At 51.0% G+C, this 16,842-nt stretch overlaps 1 protein-coding gene across 1 annotated transcript in view; it reads right to left on the bottom strand.

The window, feature by feature from the left end:
- Window positions 1–14,703, bottom strand: part of LOC148136420 (serine/threonine-protein kinase N2-like) — an 85,374-nt gene extending 70,671 nt beyond the window's left edge. The window contains exon 1 of the mRNA XM_087983258.1: window positions 14,626–14,703. Coding sequence (XP_087839384.1) covers window positions 14,626–14,646 — 21 coding nt within the window. The 5' untranslated portion in view covers window positions 14,647–14,703. The remainder of the gene's footprint in view (window positions 1–14,625) is intronic.
- Window positions 14,704–16,842: the final 2,139 nt, after the last annotated feature.

Raw genomic sequence — 16,842 nt, forward strand, 5'->3', positions numbered from 1 at the left:
ATACAGTTGTCCAGTTCAACTTTAATTAATTATCCCTCCCACTTCCCTTCCCCCCCCCCCTCCCCCCCAACCCCAGCAAAATTGGTGGTGGTGGATTATTCAGCAAGAATCATGTTGAAAGGCAAAGGGAGAAACATGGTTAGATTTGGTCTGGTTTGAAATGGGCATTGCATGGCTCAAAGGTTACACACCAGTCATTGCCCAAGTCTGAAAGTGGCCACGCTCTTGTTGCATGCCGGCACGGACTGCTTCAATATCTCAGTTGCCAGCAATGGTGCTGAACATTTGCACAATCGTCAGTGAACATCCCCACTCCTCATCTCAGAATGGAAGAAGAGAATCTAAATCTAATCTAAATCACAGGAGAAGGATACTCTAGTGCTCTGCAATAGCTGGTCTCAATCCACCAGCCTTACCTCATGGGTCTGCAAATGTTTCCCCACCTCCACCAACCTCTCAGTAAATGCATTTCAGATCACAGCTACTCACCATCTTTCTGTCAATCACCTTAAACCTGGCCACCTACATCCTCTGCCAATGGGAATAGTTGACCTCCTTTCTTCCTTTTGAAAACCTCCATTAAATCTCTCCTCAATATTCTCAAAACAAGGAAAACTGCCTCAGCTTCTCCAATCTCCTAACATAACTTCAGTCCCTATTTCCAGTAACAATTCAAAGCCATCCTTACTAACACCTGGAAAACATGCATTGAAGCTAAACAGTATTTTATAAAGGTTTATCACAAACTCCTGTCAAAGAATTCCATTCCACTAATTTAAGATGATCAGTCAGGTTTGCAGTGAGATTACTTGAACTTGCTAGATGCAACATAGATACACACACCCCCGCCCCTGTCCTTTTCAAGCAGCAAGTCCAGACGTTGCACGTATTCCAATTAAACAAAAGGTAGGGAGACAGCTATTGCGAGGCATTCTTACGGCAATACCTTGACCAGAGGCAATGTACCTTTTTCCTTAATTTCAACAAAAGCTTTCGGAATCATTATTCTATGGTGTATTCTACGTGGTAGTGCCTCATCCAATTAGTGTCTGCCTACCAAGCTGTGAGCATCTTCCTTTCATGCAGTATAAACTTTTGGATTTTATATTCTCTCCTAACGGAAACATAGCAAGTTGGATCACTTTACCAATACGCTTCTTTTAATTCCTCCCAGAACTAACCACCTTGTTGTCATGAAGTTATGATAACTAGACCTCAACCATAACACTGAGAAACTGCTGCAATTATAATGGCCTCCAAAACAATCTCTGTGCCAGGCATAATTCTACCAACAAGAAAGGTTTAACCAAATCCCTTTCAACTTCACTTAACACTCACGTTCTTTCATTTCACACCTAGGTGTCAAGACCAGTCATTTTCACCTCTGAAATAGAGCTATTTTGTCCAGATTTGGTTTGTAATTTTCATTATAATAAAGCCAAGTGGTCCTGGGGGAGCTCTGAACAAAGCATGGGTAAGTGTGCTGTTGGGAGCAAACATAATCTGATAGCATTGTTACCAATAGATAGCAATCACTTTGCAGACCACCAAATGAGGTTTGATGGGACAGGAACAAAAAGACTGAATTGGTCCTGATTTTGTGGGTTACACATACCTAGCAACTTTTGCTCCATCAGGCAAAATGCCATGTTGTAGTCATACTGTGATAGTTTGGCCAGAGGTGTAGCTAATTTTGAAAAGGGGACGTCAACATGACAGCTAGTATATTGTCAGCACCCAGAATCCGTACTGCATCAAGTGTTTTGTTCTGTCCCAGCCAGTTAAGTGAAGTGAATCAAAACAGCCAACAGTGACATTGGGAGGAGGCGAAAACAGTCATCCACTTAACACAAACTAGCTTAGCACAGTTAACACTTCATTACCAACATACAGACTCCACACACACACACACACAGTGGGAAGGGCATGGCCCAGTGACTGACGCGCATGCGCACACACACACACACACACAGGGAAGGGCATGGCCCAGTGACTGACGCACACAATGGGAAGGGCATGGCCCAGTGACTGACTGACTGACACACACACACACAGGGAAGGGCATGGCCCAGTGACTGACGCACACAATGGGAAGGGCATGGCCCAGTGACTGACTGACTGACACACACACACACAGGGAAGGGCATGGCCCAGTGACTGACGCACACAATGAGAAGGGCATGGCCCAGTGACTGATACACACACAAACACACACAGTGGGAAGAGCATGGCACAGCGACACACACACAGTGGGAAGAGCATGGCACAGCGACACACACACAGTGGGAAGAGCATGGCAAAACGACACACACACAGTGGGAAGAGCATGGCACAGCGACACACACACAGTGGGAAGAGCATGGCACAGCGACACACACACAGTGGGAAGAGCATGGCACAGCGACACACACACAGTGGGAAGAGCATGGCAAAGCGACACACACACAGTGGGAAGAGCATGGCACAGCGACACACACACACACACACACAGTGGGAAGAGCATGGCACAGCGACACACACACACACACACAATGGGAAGGGCAAGGCACAGCGTCTCTCTCACACACACACACACACAGTGGGAAGGGCATGGCACAGCGAGACACACACACACACACAATGGGAAGGGCATGGCACAGCGACACACACACACACACACACACACACACACACACACACACAATGGGAAGGGCAAGGCACAGCGTCTCTCTCACACACACACACACACAGTGGGAAGGGCATGGCACAGCGAGACACACACACACACAGTGGGAAGGGCATGGCACAGCGAGACACACACACACAGTGGGAAGGGCATGGCACAGCGAGACACACACACACACACACACAGTGGGAAGGGCATGGCACAGCGACACACACACACAGTGGGAAGGGCATGGCACAGCGACACACACACACAGTGGGAAGGGCATGGCACAGCGACACACACACACAGTGGGAAGGGCATGGCACAGCAACACACACACACAGTGGGAAGGGCATGGCACAGCAACACACACACAGTGGGAAGGGCATGGCACAGCGACACACACACACACACACACAGTGGGAAGGGCATGGCACAGCAACACACACACACAGTGGGAAGGGCATGGCACAGCAACACACACACACACACAGTGGGAAGGGCATGGCACAGCAACACACACACACAGTGGGAAGGGCATGGCACAGCAACACACACACAGTGGGAAGGGCATGGCACAGCGACACACACAGTGGGAAGGGCATGGCACAGCGACACACACACACAGTGGGAAGGGCATGGCACAGCAACACACACACACAGTGGGAAGGGCATGGCACAGCGACACACACACACAGTGGGAAGGGCATGGCACAGCAACACACACACACACAGTGGGAAGGGCATGGCACAGCGACACACACACACAGTGGGAAGGGCATGGCACAGCGACACACACACACAGTGGGAAGGGCATGGCACAGCGACACACACACACAGTGGGAAGGGCATGGCACAGCGACACACACACACAGTGGGAAGGGCATGGCACAGCAACACACACACACAGTGGGAAGGGCATGGCACAGCGAGACACACACACACACAGTGGGAAGGGCATGGCACAGCGACACACACACACACACAGTGGGAAGGGCATGGCACAGCGACACACACACACACAGTGGGAAGGGCATGGCACAGCGACACACACACACACACAGTGGGAAGGGCATGGCACAGCGACACACACACACACACAGTGGGAAGGGCATGGCACAGCGAGACACACACACACACAGTGGGAAGGGCATGGCACAGCGACACACACACACACACAGTGGGAAGGGCATGGCACAGCGACACACACACACACACACACACACACACAGTGGGAAGGGCATGGCACAGCGAGACACACACACACACAGTGGGAAGGGCATGGCACAGCGACACACACACACACACACACACACAGTGGGAAGAGCATGGCACAGCGAGACACACACACACAGTGGGAAGGGCATGGCACAGCGACACACACACACACACAGTGGGAAGGGCATGGCACAGTGACACACACACACACACAGGGAAGGGCATGGCACAGCAACACACACACACACAGTGGGAAGGGCATGGCACAGCAACACACACACACAGTGGGAAGGGCATGGCACAGCAACACACACACACAGTGGGAAGGGCATGGCACAGCAACACACACATACAGTGGGAAGGGCATGGCACAGTGACACACACACACAGTGGGAAGGGCATGGCACAGTGACACACACACACACACAGTGGGGGCATGGCACAGCGACACACACACAGGGAAGGGCATGGCACAGCAAGACACACACACACACACAGTGGGAAGGGCATGGCACAGTGAGACACACACACACACACACACACGGAAGGGCATGGCACAGTGAGACACACACACACGGAAGGGCATGGCACAGCAACACACACACAGTGGGGGCATGGCACAGTGACACACACACACACACACAGTGGGAAGGGCATGGCACAGCGACACACACACACAGTGGGAAGGGCATGGCACAGCGACACACACACACACACACAGTGGGAAGGGCATGGCACAGCGACACACACACACACACACACAGTGGGAAGGGCATGGCACAGCGACACACACACACAGTGGGAAGGGCATGGCACAGCGACACACACACACAGTGGGAAGGGCATGGCACAGCGACACACACACACACACACAGGGGAGGGCATGGCACAGCGAGACACACACACACACACACACACACAGTGGGAAGGGCATGGCACAGCGAGACACACACACACACACACAGTGGGAAGGGCATGGCACAGCGAGACACACACACACACACACACAGTGGGAAGGGCATGGCACAGCGACACACACACACACACAGGGGAGGGCATGGCACAGCGACACACACACACACACACACACAGTGGGAAGGGCATGGCACAGCGACACACACACACAGTGGGAAGGGCATGGCACAGCGACACACACACACAGTGGGAAGGGCATGGCACAGCGACACACACACACACACACAGTGGGAAGGGCATGGCACAGCGAGACACACACACACACACAGTGGGAAGGGCATGGCACAGCGACACACACACACACACACAGTGGGAAGGGCATGGCACAGCGACACACACGGAAGGGCATGGCACAGTGACACACACACACAGTGGGAAGGGCATGGCACAGCGAGACACACACACACACACAGTGGGAAGGGCATGGCACAGCGAGACACACACACACACAGTGGGAAGGGCATGGCACAGCGAGACACACACACACACAGTGGGAAGGGCATGGCACAGCGAGACACACACACACAGTGGGAAGGGCATGGCACAGCGAGACACACACACACACACACACAGTGGGAAGGGCATGGCACAGCGAGACACACACACACACACAGTGGGAAGGGCATGGCACAGCGACACACACACACACACAGTGGGAAGGGCATGGCACAGCGACACACACACACACACACACACAGTGGGAAGGGCATGGCACAGCGAGACACACACACACACAGTGGGAAGGGCATGGCACAGCGACACACACACACACACAGTGGGAAGGGCATGGCACAGCGAGACACACACACACACACAGTGGGAAGGGCATGGCACAGCGACACACACACACACACAGTGGGAAGGGCATGGCACAGCGACACACACACAGTGGGAAGGGCATGGCACAGCGACACACACACACACAGTGGGAAGGGCATGGCACAGCGACACACACACACACACACAGTGGGGGCATGGCACAGCGACACACACACACACACAGTGGGGGCATGGCACAGCGACACACACACACACACAGTGGTGTAGACCCTATCTTTTCAATATTTTGAAAGATTTTTATATTGAATATGAGAACAATTAATTGACAGCGATTAAATACACAAAGTGACATGTAATTATGTTGTATTTTAGACAATCTGGTGACATTTGGGCGGCACGGTGGCACAGTGGTTAGCACTGCTGCCTCGCAGCGCCAGAGACCCGGGTTCAATTCCCGCCTCAGGCGACTGACTGTGTGGAGTTTGCACATTCTCCCCGTGTCTGCGTGGGTTTCCTCCGGGTGCTCCGGTTTCCTCCCACACTCCAAAAGATGTGCAAGTCAGGTGAATTGGCCATGCTAAATTGCCCGTAGTGTTAGGTAAAGGGGTAAATGTAGGGGTATGGGTGGGTTACGCTTCGGCGGGTCGGTGTGGACTTGTTGGGCCGAAGGGCCTGTTTCCACACTGTAAGGAATCTAAGGAATCTAATCTAAAAAAAAACATCCAAGTTGAAACTATAAGATTTTGCCCACATTTAATGAACAGAAAAATTACAGCAGATTGCCTTGATAATATTGGTTTAGCTATTTAATTTGACATCCTACTTTAATGTTCAGTCCAGTTTCCAGAATGAAATTGTTTCCTTGCAGGCTGGGACTGAGAGATACAATAATGGAAACGGCTTCATAGATCATACATCATCGAATCTCTACAGTGTGGAGACAGGCCAATAGGACCAGCAAGTCCACACCAACACTCTGATGAGCATCCCACCCAGACCCATTCCCCTACCCTACTGCTCTACATTTCCCCGATTAATGTATCTAACTGACACATTGCTGAACACTCTGGGCAATTTAGCATGGCCCGTTCACCCTAACCTGCACCTCTTCAGACTGTGGGAGGAAACCGGAGCACCCGGAGGAAACCCACGCAGACACGGGGAGAATATGCAAAGTCCACGGAGACAGTCGCCAGAGGCTGGAATTGGTTCCTGGCACTGTGGGGCAGCAGCGCTAACCACTGAGCCACCACACCGTTTGGTATGGCTGTAGTTTCAGGTCGGGAGATGGTCCACGTGTGCAAAAGTACTTGTTCACAATGAGTTTTGAGAAGATTTGGAGCTCAGGTTGAGGTTTTGGATGTAAGTTATTTATACAGACAACAAGTAAAACTAATGTCATTTACCAAATAACATGCAAGAACTGTAACAAACACTACATTGGACAAACAGGCAGAAAACTAGCCACCAGGATACATGAACACCAACTAGCCACAAAACGACATGACTCTCTCTCTCACTAGTAGCCTCCCATACGGATGAGGAAGGACATCACTTCGACTGGGACAACACATCCATCCTAGGACAGGCCAAACAAAGACACGCATGAGAATTCCTACAAGCATGGCATTTCAACTGGAACTCTATCAACAGACACATCGAGTTAGACCTCATTCCTGAGAAAAGGAACAGGAAGTGATTTCACCACAGGAAACGACATCACCACAGGAAATGACATCACCGACTCAAAGAAACCCAAACATATAAACAGAAAGCAGGAATTTTTTCAGCATTGTTTTGCCTGAAGCCCACTGAAGGTGTTATCTAGCAGGGTAACGAAATGTCTGGAAATGAATCTTCCAGCTCAGCGAGCAAACCTACATTCAGCACTTGTTCACAATTGCATTGAAGCTAGCACATGATTCTGGCTGAGAGGAAATTCTCCTGATCTTCCCATCCACTGTAAGCACATTGGAAGCGCTTACAAATTGATAATTGCTTTGTTGGGCTGGACTCTGTGTGGGTTTCCTCCGGGTGCTCCGGTTTCCTCCCAGTATCCAAAGATCTGCAGGTTAGAGTGCACTTGCCATGCTAAATTGCCCAATAGCGTTCAGGGATGTGCAAGTTAGGTACATTACTCAGGAAAAATATAGAGCAATAGGGCAGAGGAATGGGTCTGGGTGGGTTAGTCTTCAGGAGGTCGCTGTGGAACTGTTGGGCCAAATGGCCTGGTTCCACACTGTATGGATTCTATGAAAATCTGTGGCCATCAAGTGCTGACCCAGAGTTCAGGAGGCATTTCAGTGTGAGAAATGGGAAGGAGGGGAGGAGAGCTGGACATCTGCGAGGTGGGAGAGAAGCCCAGATAGGCAGGAGTATGTAGACAAGGACGATAAACAACAGGAACACTCAGATAACAGTCAAGCATCTTCGAAATGACCCTCAGCACCCTTACAGGAAATGATCAAAGTGTTTGTGGACAACTCCTGCTCCACCACCTCACTGACTGGCTCAAAATCAAACAAGAACACCATATCTAACTGAACAGGGTCAAAACCTGATGCAGCTGGAAAACATCACAAACCATTAGAATACAACACTCTCGCCAATTCTGATACAAGTGTTGTAAAAGGTACAAAATGTGAGGGACAGAAACACAGAAAACCAAAGTGAGAGCAGACCTTACATCCCTTTAAGCTCGCTCTATCATTCAGTATGATCACGGCTGATCATCCAACTCAGTCCCCTGCTCCCACTTTCTCCCCATACACCTTGATCCCTTTAGCCCCCAGAACTACATTTAAGTAAAACGAAGAACTGTGGATGCTGGAGGTCAGAAACAAAACAGAAATAGCTGGCAGTATCGGCGAAGGGGAGGCAGAGCAGTTCTGATGGAGAATCACTTGACTCTTCTGCCTTCCACGTTAGCCACAGGTTACTCACTATAGTGGGAAGCAGGTGTTAGTCTTGACTCTGAAGCAACTGCCTCTTCCGTTCTCCGCTGTCCTCTGCCTTTAGCCTGTCAGGCCCAATCCAGACCCCATTCTGCTTCACCAAGCCAATCTAAAGCTACAGACCTAAGGGGCAACTGTTCCACACAGATGGTGGTATGTGTATGGAATGAGCTGCCAGAGGAAGTGGTGGGGGCTGGTACAATTGTAACATTTAAGAGGCATTTGGATGGGTCTATGAATAGGAAGGGTTTGGAGGGATATGGGCCGGGTGCTGGCAGGTGGGACTCGATTGGGTTGGGATATCTGGTCGGCACGGACAGGTTGGACAGAAGGGTCTGTTTCCATGTTGTACATCTCTATGACTATGACTCTATAACACAACGTCCCCCTCAGTGAAAGCTTCCCCAGTATCTTGTCAGGCAAGATTTTTTTTCATAAATATAAGAGAGATAAAAGGTTATTGTGATACAGAGATCTGTCCACTTCACTTTTGACCCAGGCTTGACTAGTTAAAGAGGAAATGAAGACAAGCCATCAAAGGTTTCATTCATCCGCCACCCGGCTGTGAAACTGGTTCTAAAATTAGACCAGAAACCTTCCGGCCAGTCTGCAGCTTTTGCATAGATTAAATCAAATCTATAGATTAAAACTTCATTAAATACAAGTTCAGGAAAATATCAAAGTAACCAACATCCACAAGCCTTCCTTAATCTAGTACATAGAGGAACTAGACCTCCACATTGGAGACATTGCAGTTTTTAACTGAAAGGCAATAGCTGAGTAACCTGGACCCCCTTTGTCTGGTGACCTTGACACTCTTTTGCACAATAAATACATTTGCTGAGAAAATACTCAGAGGTTAGCGTGCAGCTGGATTCTGAGCACGTCAGGAATGTAAAATCACCAACACCATTGGATGGCATGGGCACTGCCATCAGCTTACCCCAGGCCGGCCATTCAATACAAACCCAGCCAATAACAAGCAGTTTCAAGGTCACTGCAAATCACTTTTAAACAGCTAGTTTACAGAAACAAAGACTTATATTCATATAGCACCTTTCCCAACCACCAGGTGTTCTCAGCATGCTTATAAAGCCCTAATGCAGGAAATGCAATATACATACTGCATTCTCTGAACATGCATTGTGTTAGGGAGCAAGTAATTTCTTTTTAATAGTTTGATTGAAGGATAAATATGGGCCAAGAATGCTCAATCCCCCTGCTGTTCTTCCAATAATGCCTTGGTATCTTTTCCATCCACCCAAACAGACTGATAGAGCACATCAAAGTGCAGCACTGGAAACTCAGACTGCACTATTGTGCTCAAGCAATGGAGTTGGCATATCAAAGGGAAGAGAAAACTAGGAAAAGAATGGATAGATTTCCAGAAAGCCTTTGACAAGGTTGTACATGGGAGGCTGATAACGAAGGTAAAAGCACATGGGATCCAAAGTAACTTGGCAAGTTGGATTCAAAATTAGCTCAGTGGCAGAAAACAGAGGTTGGTACCCAGTGACACAGCACAGGGCTGACTAATGGGCTCCTTATTGTTTGTGACATATTTCTATAACCAAATGAGATGAGAATGTGGCAGAGAGAGATGAGGAAGTTTGCAGTGACATAAAGACTGGCCAGGTGGTTGACAATAAGGAAGGTGGTCTTGGGCGACAGGAGGATTTAAACAAATCCTCAGATCAGCAGCAGACGGAATTTAACACTGATAAGTGTGAGGGGACACATTTGGAATAAAGCAGTACTTAATGAATAGTAGGACACCAGGAAGCTCAGATAAACCGAGGGATCATGGGGTGGTTGTCCACAAATCCCGAAGGTGCCAGGACAGGTCAATAGGATGGTTAGGAAGACATATGGGATACTTACCTTTATCATTCGAGGCATAGATTATACGTACAGGGAGTTTATGTTGGAGCTGTTCAGACTTTGTTATGCCACAGCTGGGGGAGTTTGCACAGTTCTAGTCACCTCACTAGAGGAAGGATTCCTTTGAAGGAGAGATTGACCAGGATGGTGCCTGTGATGGAGTGCTTTAGCTATGAGAAGAGGCTGAATAAGTTCAGGCTGTTTTCTTTGAATACAGAAGGTTCTGGGGCACCTGATAGAGATGTCTCATTATTACAGCATGGAGAAAGTGGACAGAAAGCAGCAGTTCCCCTTGGTTGAAGAGGCAATAACAAGGGGGCATAATTTTAAAGGAAAAGGCAGGAGGTTCTGTGTGGGGGGGGGGGGGGGGGGGGGTGTCAATGACTTTGTACAAAACAATTTTCACCTGGAGAATGGTTAGGGCCTACCAGAGAGCACCTTGGAGTATAGTAACAGCAAAATCATTAAAAAGTTTTTGGATGAGCATTTGAAATGTCATTACATTGAAGTCTCCAGGCCTAGTGCTAGATAGTGGGACTAGTACAGACTTATTGATCCAAAGGACCTATTGTATTGGGCAGTATCCTTCTGTGGGGCTTGAACTGAGAATCCCATGATAGCTTACCATCACGGTTATGGAGAATCACAGAACCTTATAGCACAGGAGGCCATTCAGCCGAAAGAATGCGTGCCAGCTGCCTGCTCTTCATCACTTCAGAATATTCAAGTATTTGACCAGTTCGCTCACAAATGTCAGAACTGAAACTACTTTCACCATCCTTTCAGACAATGCATTCTGATCATACCTTGGTTAACGACAATGCTGTCAGTGGAGACATATCGTCCTTATATACACTTAAGTATCTTTACGAAATCTGCTCTGTCCTGAAAAACAGTCCCAATCTCTTCAGACTTTCATTCTAATAAATTGCCTGAGCACCCTATCCAACTTTTATCCCACAGACAGGTGCCCAGAACTGGACACAATTCACCAACTGAGATTATAACTGTCAATTTATTAAATCATGACACAGGATTCTCTCTTTTCGCATTTGCCTCGGGCCAATCCAGGATTGTTTCTGCGTTTTCTTTTGCCTTTGCTACTTTTGTCCCAAGTTTGTTTATAGGATGTGGGTATCATTGCCACTCTCGAAAACATACAGTGGTTCGGAGTAGGCTGTTCAGCCCCTCAAGCCTATCCCATCTCTCAATAAAAACATGCTCGATTATAATCTCAATGCCATCTTCCAGGCAATTCCACCCCCCACAACCTCCGAGTCCCTTGTTTGTCAAGATGTCTCACTAATCCTGCCTGCACCCCACTAAGGAAGAGGTATTCAGCGCTTCAATCCACAGGGAGAAGAAAATTCTCTTCAGCTCGGCCTTATGGGGGGGGGGGGGGACTTTGTAAAAACTATTCCACTCGTTCCAGTTTCTTCCACAGGAGGAAACAGCCTTTTTCTGTCTACATTGGTTGAGTCGGTTCAGAATCTTAAATTTCAATAAGGTCACCTCTCATTCTTCTAAACACAATAGATGCTGGCCCCAGTGTCCAACCAATCTTTCCTCATAACGCCTACCCAGAAATCAGTCAAGTGAACCTCCTCTGAACTGCTCCTAATACAATTACATCCCTTCTTAATTAAAGAGGCCAAACAAAAAGGAGGGTAATAATCAGACAGCAACATGAACCACTGGCTACAATCAGTGTACAGCCATTAAACCAGGATTTTGACCCAGCGATGATGAAGGAACAGTAGAATGGTATGCAACGTGGCTTCTATGTTTTGGTATACACTTCCAGCTTCACCAATTGCACCGGGCCACTGCAGCAGATGCAGAGGCCTGGAGAGCACAAGGTTGGACGCAGAAACAACCAGTGGGCTCATTTGGTAGCCCAGAGCGAAGATGTACATACAGCCAATAGAGATGAAAGAAAAATCCAACACGGCTTCTAATTAAAGACAGAATCTTATAACACTAGGGTCCATTCATCTTATCTTGGTTACACTGGCTGTTTCTGAAGAGTTATCTAGTTACTTGCACCCCTGTTTAGTGCTGTCCATTCAAAACTCTCTTGTACAACCAACCCCAGCATTTTTACGACACAGAAGCATGTCGCTCTGATACATCTGTTAACATTAAATCAGCAGGTGTATACTAGAACAGCTTTACCATCCAAATTGCTCTCAAGACCGAACTCCCCGAACACTGACTCCAAACATTCTGCCTGAATGGACAATGAGAGGTGGGGTCATCCTGTTAAATTAGACAACACGTCGCAATACTCCTGAGAGAAGCATTGTGACACTTTCTGGTACTGCTCCTCTAAGCAAGGTTGAACCCGGAGTTACATCATACATGTAAACAAGGCCAAAGTGAAGGATCAGACAGCAATTCTCCTAAATTACAAATAAATCATAACAGGAAACACTTTCAGATTCACTCTTTTGAAAATGCCTGGCAGGTAGTAGGAGCATCAGATTAACAGACCACGGTCAGACAAGGAGAACATTAACTCAGTTAAAAGAAAGAGTAAAACACGAGTGGACACACAGCAAAACAACTTCCAGGTGGGAGACGCTGTGGGACGGGGCACTCCCCCCACAGTTACACTGTACATATCTCCTCATCACCGCACTCGAAGACCCAGCCCCCAAGTCACAATGTCTTGTGCCTCATCACCAGCAGCACCTCCCCAACCCTGAGGGTCTTAATGTCCTCACTCACCACCCCCTCCCTTCTCTGGGGGGTTTAATTTCCTCTCCCCCACCCTGGGGGGTGTATGATGTCCCCACCCTGGGGCGGGGGGGGGGGGGGGGGGGTGTCTGGTCCCCACCCTGGGGGGTTGGTGTATGATGTCCCCTCCCTGGGGGGGGTGTGATGTCCCCTCCCTGTGGGTGTGATGTCCCCTCCCGGGGGGGGGGGTGTGATGTCCCCTCCCTGGGGTGGTGGTGTGTGATGTCCCCTCCCTGGGGGGTGTGTGATGTCCCCTCCCTGGGGGGGTGGTGTGTGATGTCCCCTCCCTGGGGGGGGGGGGGGTGTGTGATGTCCCCTCCCTGGGGGGGGGGGGGGGGGTGTGTGATGTCCCCTCCCTGGGGGGGGGGGGTGTGATGTCCCCTCCCTGGGGGGGTGGTGTGTGATGTCCCCTCCCTGGGGGGGGTGATGTCCCCTCCCTGTGGGTGTGATGTCCCCTCCCTGTGGGGGGGGGGGGATGTCCCCTCCCTGGGGGGGGGGGCTGATGTCCCCTCCCTGTGGGTGTGATGTCCCCTCCCTGGGGGGAGGGTGTGTGATGTCCCCTCCCTGGGGGGTGTGATGTCCCCTCCCTGGGGGGGTGTGATGTCCCCTCCCTGGGGTGGTGGTGTGTGATGTCCCCTCCCTGGGGGGGGGGTGTGTGATGTCCCCTCCCTGGGGGGGGTGATGTCCCCTCCCTGGGGGGGGGGGGGTGTGATGTCCCCTCCCTGGGGGGGGGGGGTGTGATGTCCCCTCCCTGGGGGGGTGGTGTGTGATGTCCCCTCCCTGGGGGGGGGGGTGTGATGTCCCCTCCCTGGGGGGGTGGTGTGTGATGTCCCCTCCCGGGGGGGGGGTGATGTCCCCTCCCGGGGGGTGATGTCCCCTCCCGGGGGGGGGGGGGGTGATGTCCCCTCCCTGGGGGGGTGATGTCCCCTCCCTGGGGGGGGGGTGTCCCCTCCCTGGGGGGGGGGGTGTGATGTCCCCTCCCTGGGGGGGTGGTGTGTGATGTCCCCTCCCGGGGGGGGGGGTGATGTCCCCTCCCGGGGGGTGATGTCCCCTCCCTGGGGGTGATGTCCCCTCCCGGGGGGTGATGTCCCCTCCCTGGGGGGGTGGTGTGTGATGCCCCCCCCCCCGGGGACCTGCTCTTCCAGATCCACACGCCCCCCCGTGGACAAGAATGGTGATGACCGGCGTGGCACTGATTGGTTACCGCTGCCGCCTGCCTCTCACTGATTGGTGCGGCCAGCTGTCAGTCATGCTGTTCCCCGCCTCCTCCCACCCGGGGCGGTGTCGCTGGGTCTGAAGGACCGGCGCTGGCGCTGGCGCTGACCCGGCCTCGGCCCCCGACCCCGACCCGCCGGCCCAGGGGGACAGCCGCCTATCCGGAGGTAACCTGTGATCACTCACACATCGGCCGGCTCTGTCCCCGGTTCCTACCTGCACGGCCTCCCCGGCCATGGCGGCTCGGTTCCCCGCCGACTCCGCTCTCAAAGACTTTCCGCTCTGTCACCGGCACCTCTGCGCATGCTCGCACCGTCACCCCGCCCACGTCTGACCTCACCTCACCGCCCGCCCCACACGTCATTGGCCCCGCCCACGTCTGACCTCACACTCACCGCCCGCCCCTCACGTCATTGCTCCCGCCCTCGTCTGACCTCACACTCACCGCCCGCTCGTCACCTCGTTGGCCCCGCCCACGTCTGACCTCACAATCACAACCCGCCCATAACGTCATTGGCCCCGCCCACGTTTGAACTCGTAATCATCGCCCGCACAATACGTCACTGGCCCCGCCCATCATCCCTTACGTTCCCGCAGAGGCCGGTGAACAGCGAGTGGCTCAGTGGTTAGCGCTGCTGCCTCACAGCGCTAGGGTCCTGGGTTCGAGTCCAGCCTCGGGTGATCGTCCTAGTCTCCCCCTTCCTCCATGGTATTCAGGGATATGTCGGTTAGGTACGATACCCTTCGTAGGGTTGGGGAACCCCAGGGCATCAATGTGGACTTCACCAGTTTCCTCATTTCCCTTTCCCCCAGTTCCAAACTTGCAGCTCAGCACTGTCCCCATGACCTGCTTATCTTTCTGACCACTCACCTATTGCACTCTATGCTACTTTCTCCCACTCCCCCACCCCATTTATCTCTCCACCCTTCAGGCACTTTTTTATCTTAGTGGACTTGTTTGGCCAAAGGGCTCCACACAGTCACCTGAGGCTGGAATCAAACCCGGGTCCCTGGCGCTGCGAGGCACCATGCTGCCATATATGTGACTTGAACAGTCACTGTTTGTGGCACCCTGCATCACAAACCAGCTGTTCAGCCAACTGAGCTAACTAACACCCCACATGTGCAGAGGTGCCAGTGACAGAGCAGAAAGCCTTTGAGATAACAGCAGCAGTCCCATTCTCATCACAATGCAAGTCCAGTGAGAAGGATAATGTTAATGTTCACACTGCTTACTCTCCACAGATGCTCTCAGACCTTCAGAGTTTCTCCAGCAATTTCTGTTTTTGTTTCAGATCTCCAGCATCTGCAGTTAACTTTTATTTTTTGTCCAGTGAACAGAAGCTGAAGCGTAATAGTCCCATTCCCAACCAGTTCCAGTCAGAGGGAGTCAGAAAATGTGCCAATCCCTTTCCTAATTGTCTGAAAAACAACCCTCCACCACCATCACCCTCTGTCATCTACCTTTGAGCATGTTCTGTATCCAAATGGCTAGTTCTCCCTGTATCCCATGAGATCTAACACTGGGGTGGGGGAGTCCAAAACTAGAGGGCATAGGTTTAGGGTGAGAGGGGAAAGATATAAAAGAGATCTAAGGGGTAACTTTTTCACACAGAGGATGGTACGTGTATGGAATGAGCTGCCAGAGGATGTGGTGGAGGCTGGTACAATTCCAACATTTAAGAGGCATTTGGATGGGTATATGAATAGGAAGGGTTTGGAGGGATATGGGCCGGGTGCTGGCAGGTGGGACTAGATTGGGTTGGGATATCTGGTCAGCATGGAAGAGTTGGACCGAAGGGTCTGTTTCCATGCTGTACATCTCTATGACTCTAATTCAATCTAGCTCCACAGAGAGGGAGTCAGAAATATAGAAAACCCAATGCAGAGAGGGAGCTAGAATGGGCATTGTTACCAATACTATACCAAGGCGAAGGTGAAGACTGCAGATGCTGGAGATCAGAGTTGGAAATGCTCTATCAACCCAATTTCAAGGACCAGAATACAGACAGCAGCATTTTGAAACAACCCATTCCAAATCCAATTTCCATTTCAGACCCAGCAGCATGGAGTCAAAAACACATGCAATCCTCAACTCCAGCTCCAGGGAGAAGAGATAGAACCAGAATTATTTCCAAATTGGACCCAACTTCAAGGACCACAATTTCCCTAGCCACATGATCTACAATGCCCTCCAGCGCATCTCCTCCACTTCCCGCACCTCCGCCCTTGAACCCCACCCTCCAATTACAACAAGATAGAACCCCCCCCCCCGGTGCTCACCTTCCACCTCACCAATCTCCAGATACAGCGCATTATCCTCTGCCATTTCTGCCACCTACGACCAGACCTCACCAACAGAATATATTTCCTTCCCCACCCCAATCAGCATTCCACAGAGACCATTCCCTCCACGACTTCCTTATTAGGTGC

Source organism: Chiloscyllium plagiosum, unplaced genomic scaffold (genome assembly GCF_037043375.1).
Source record: "Chiloscyllium plagiosum isolate Xiang-an unplaced genomic scaffold, Cpla_swu_hap1 HiC_scaffold_45, whole genome shotgun sequence".
In the NCBI taxonomy this organism is placed as follows: Eukaryota; Metazoa; Chordata; class Chondrichthyes; order Orectolobiformes; family Hemiscylliidae; genus Chiloscyllium; species Chiloscyllium plagiosum.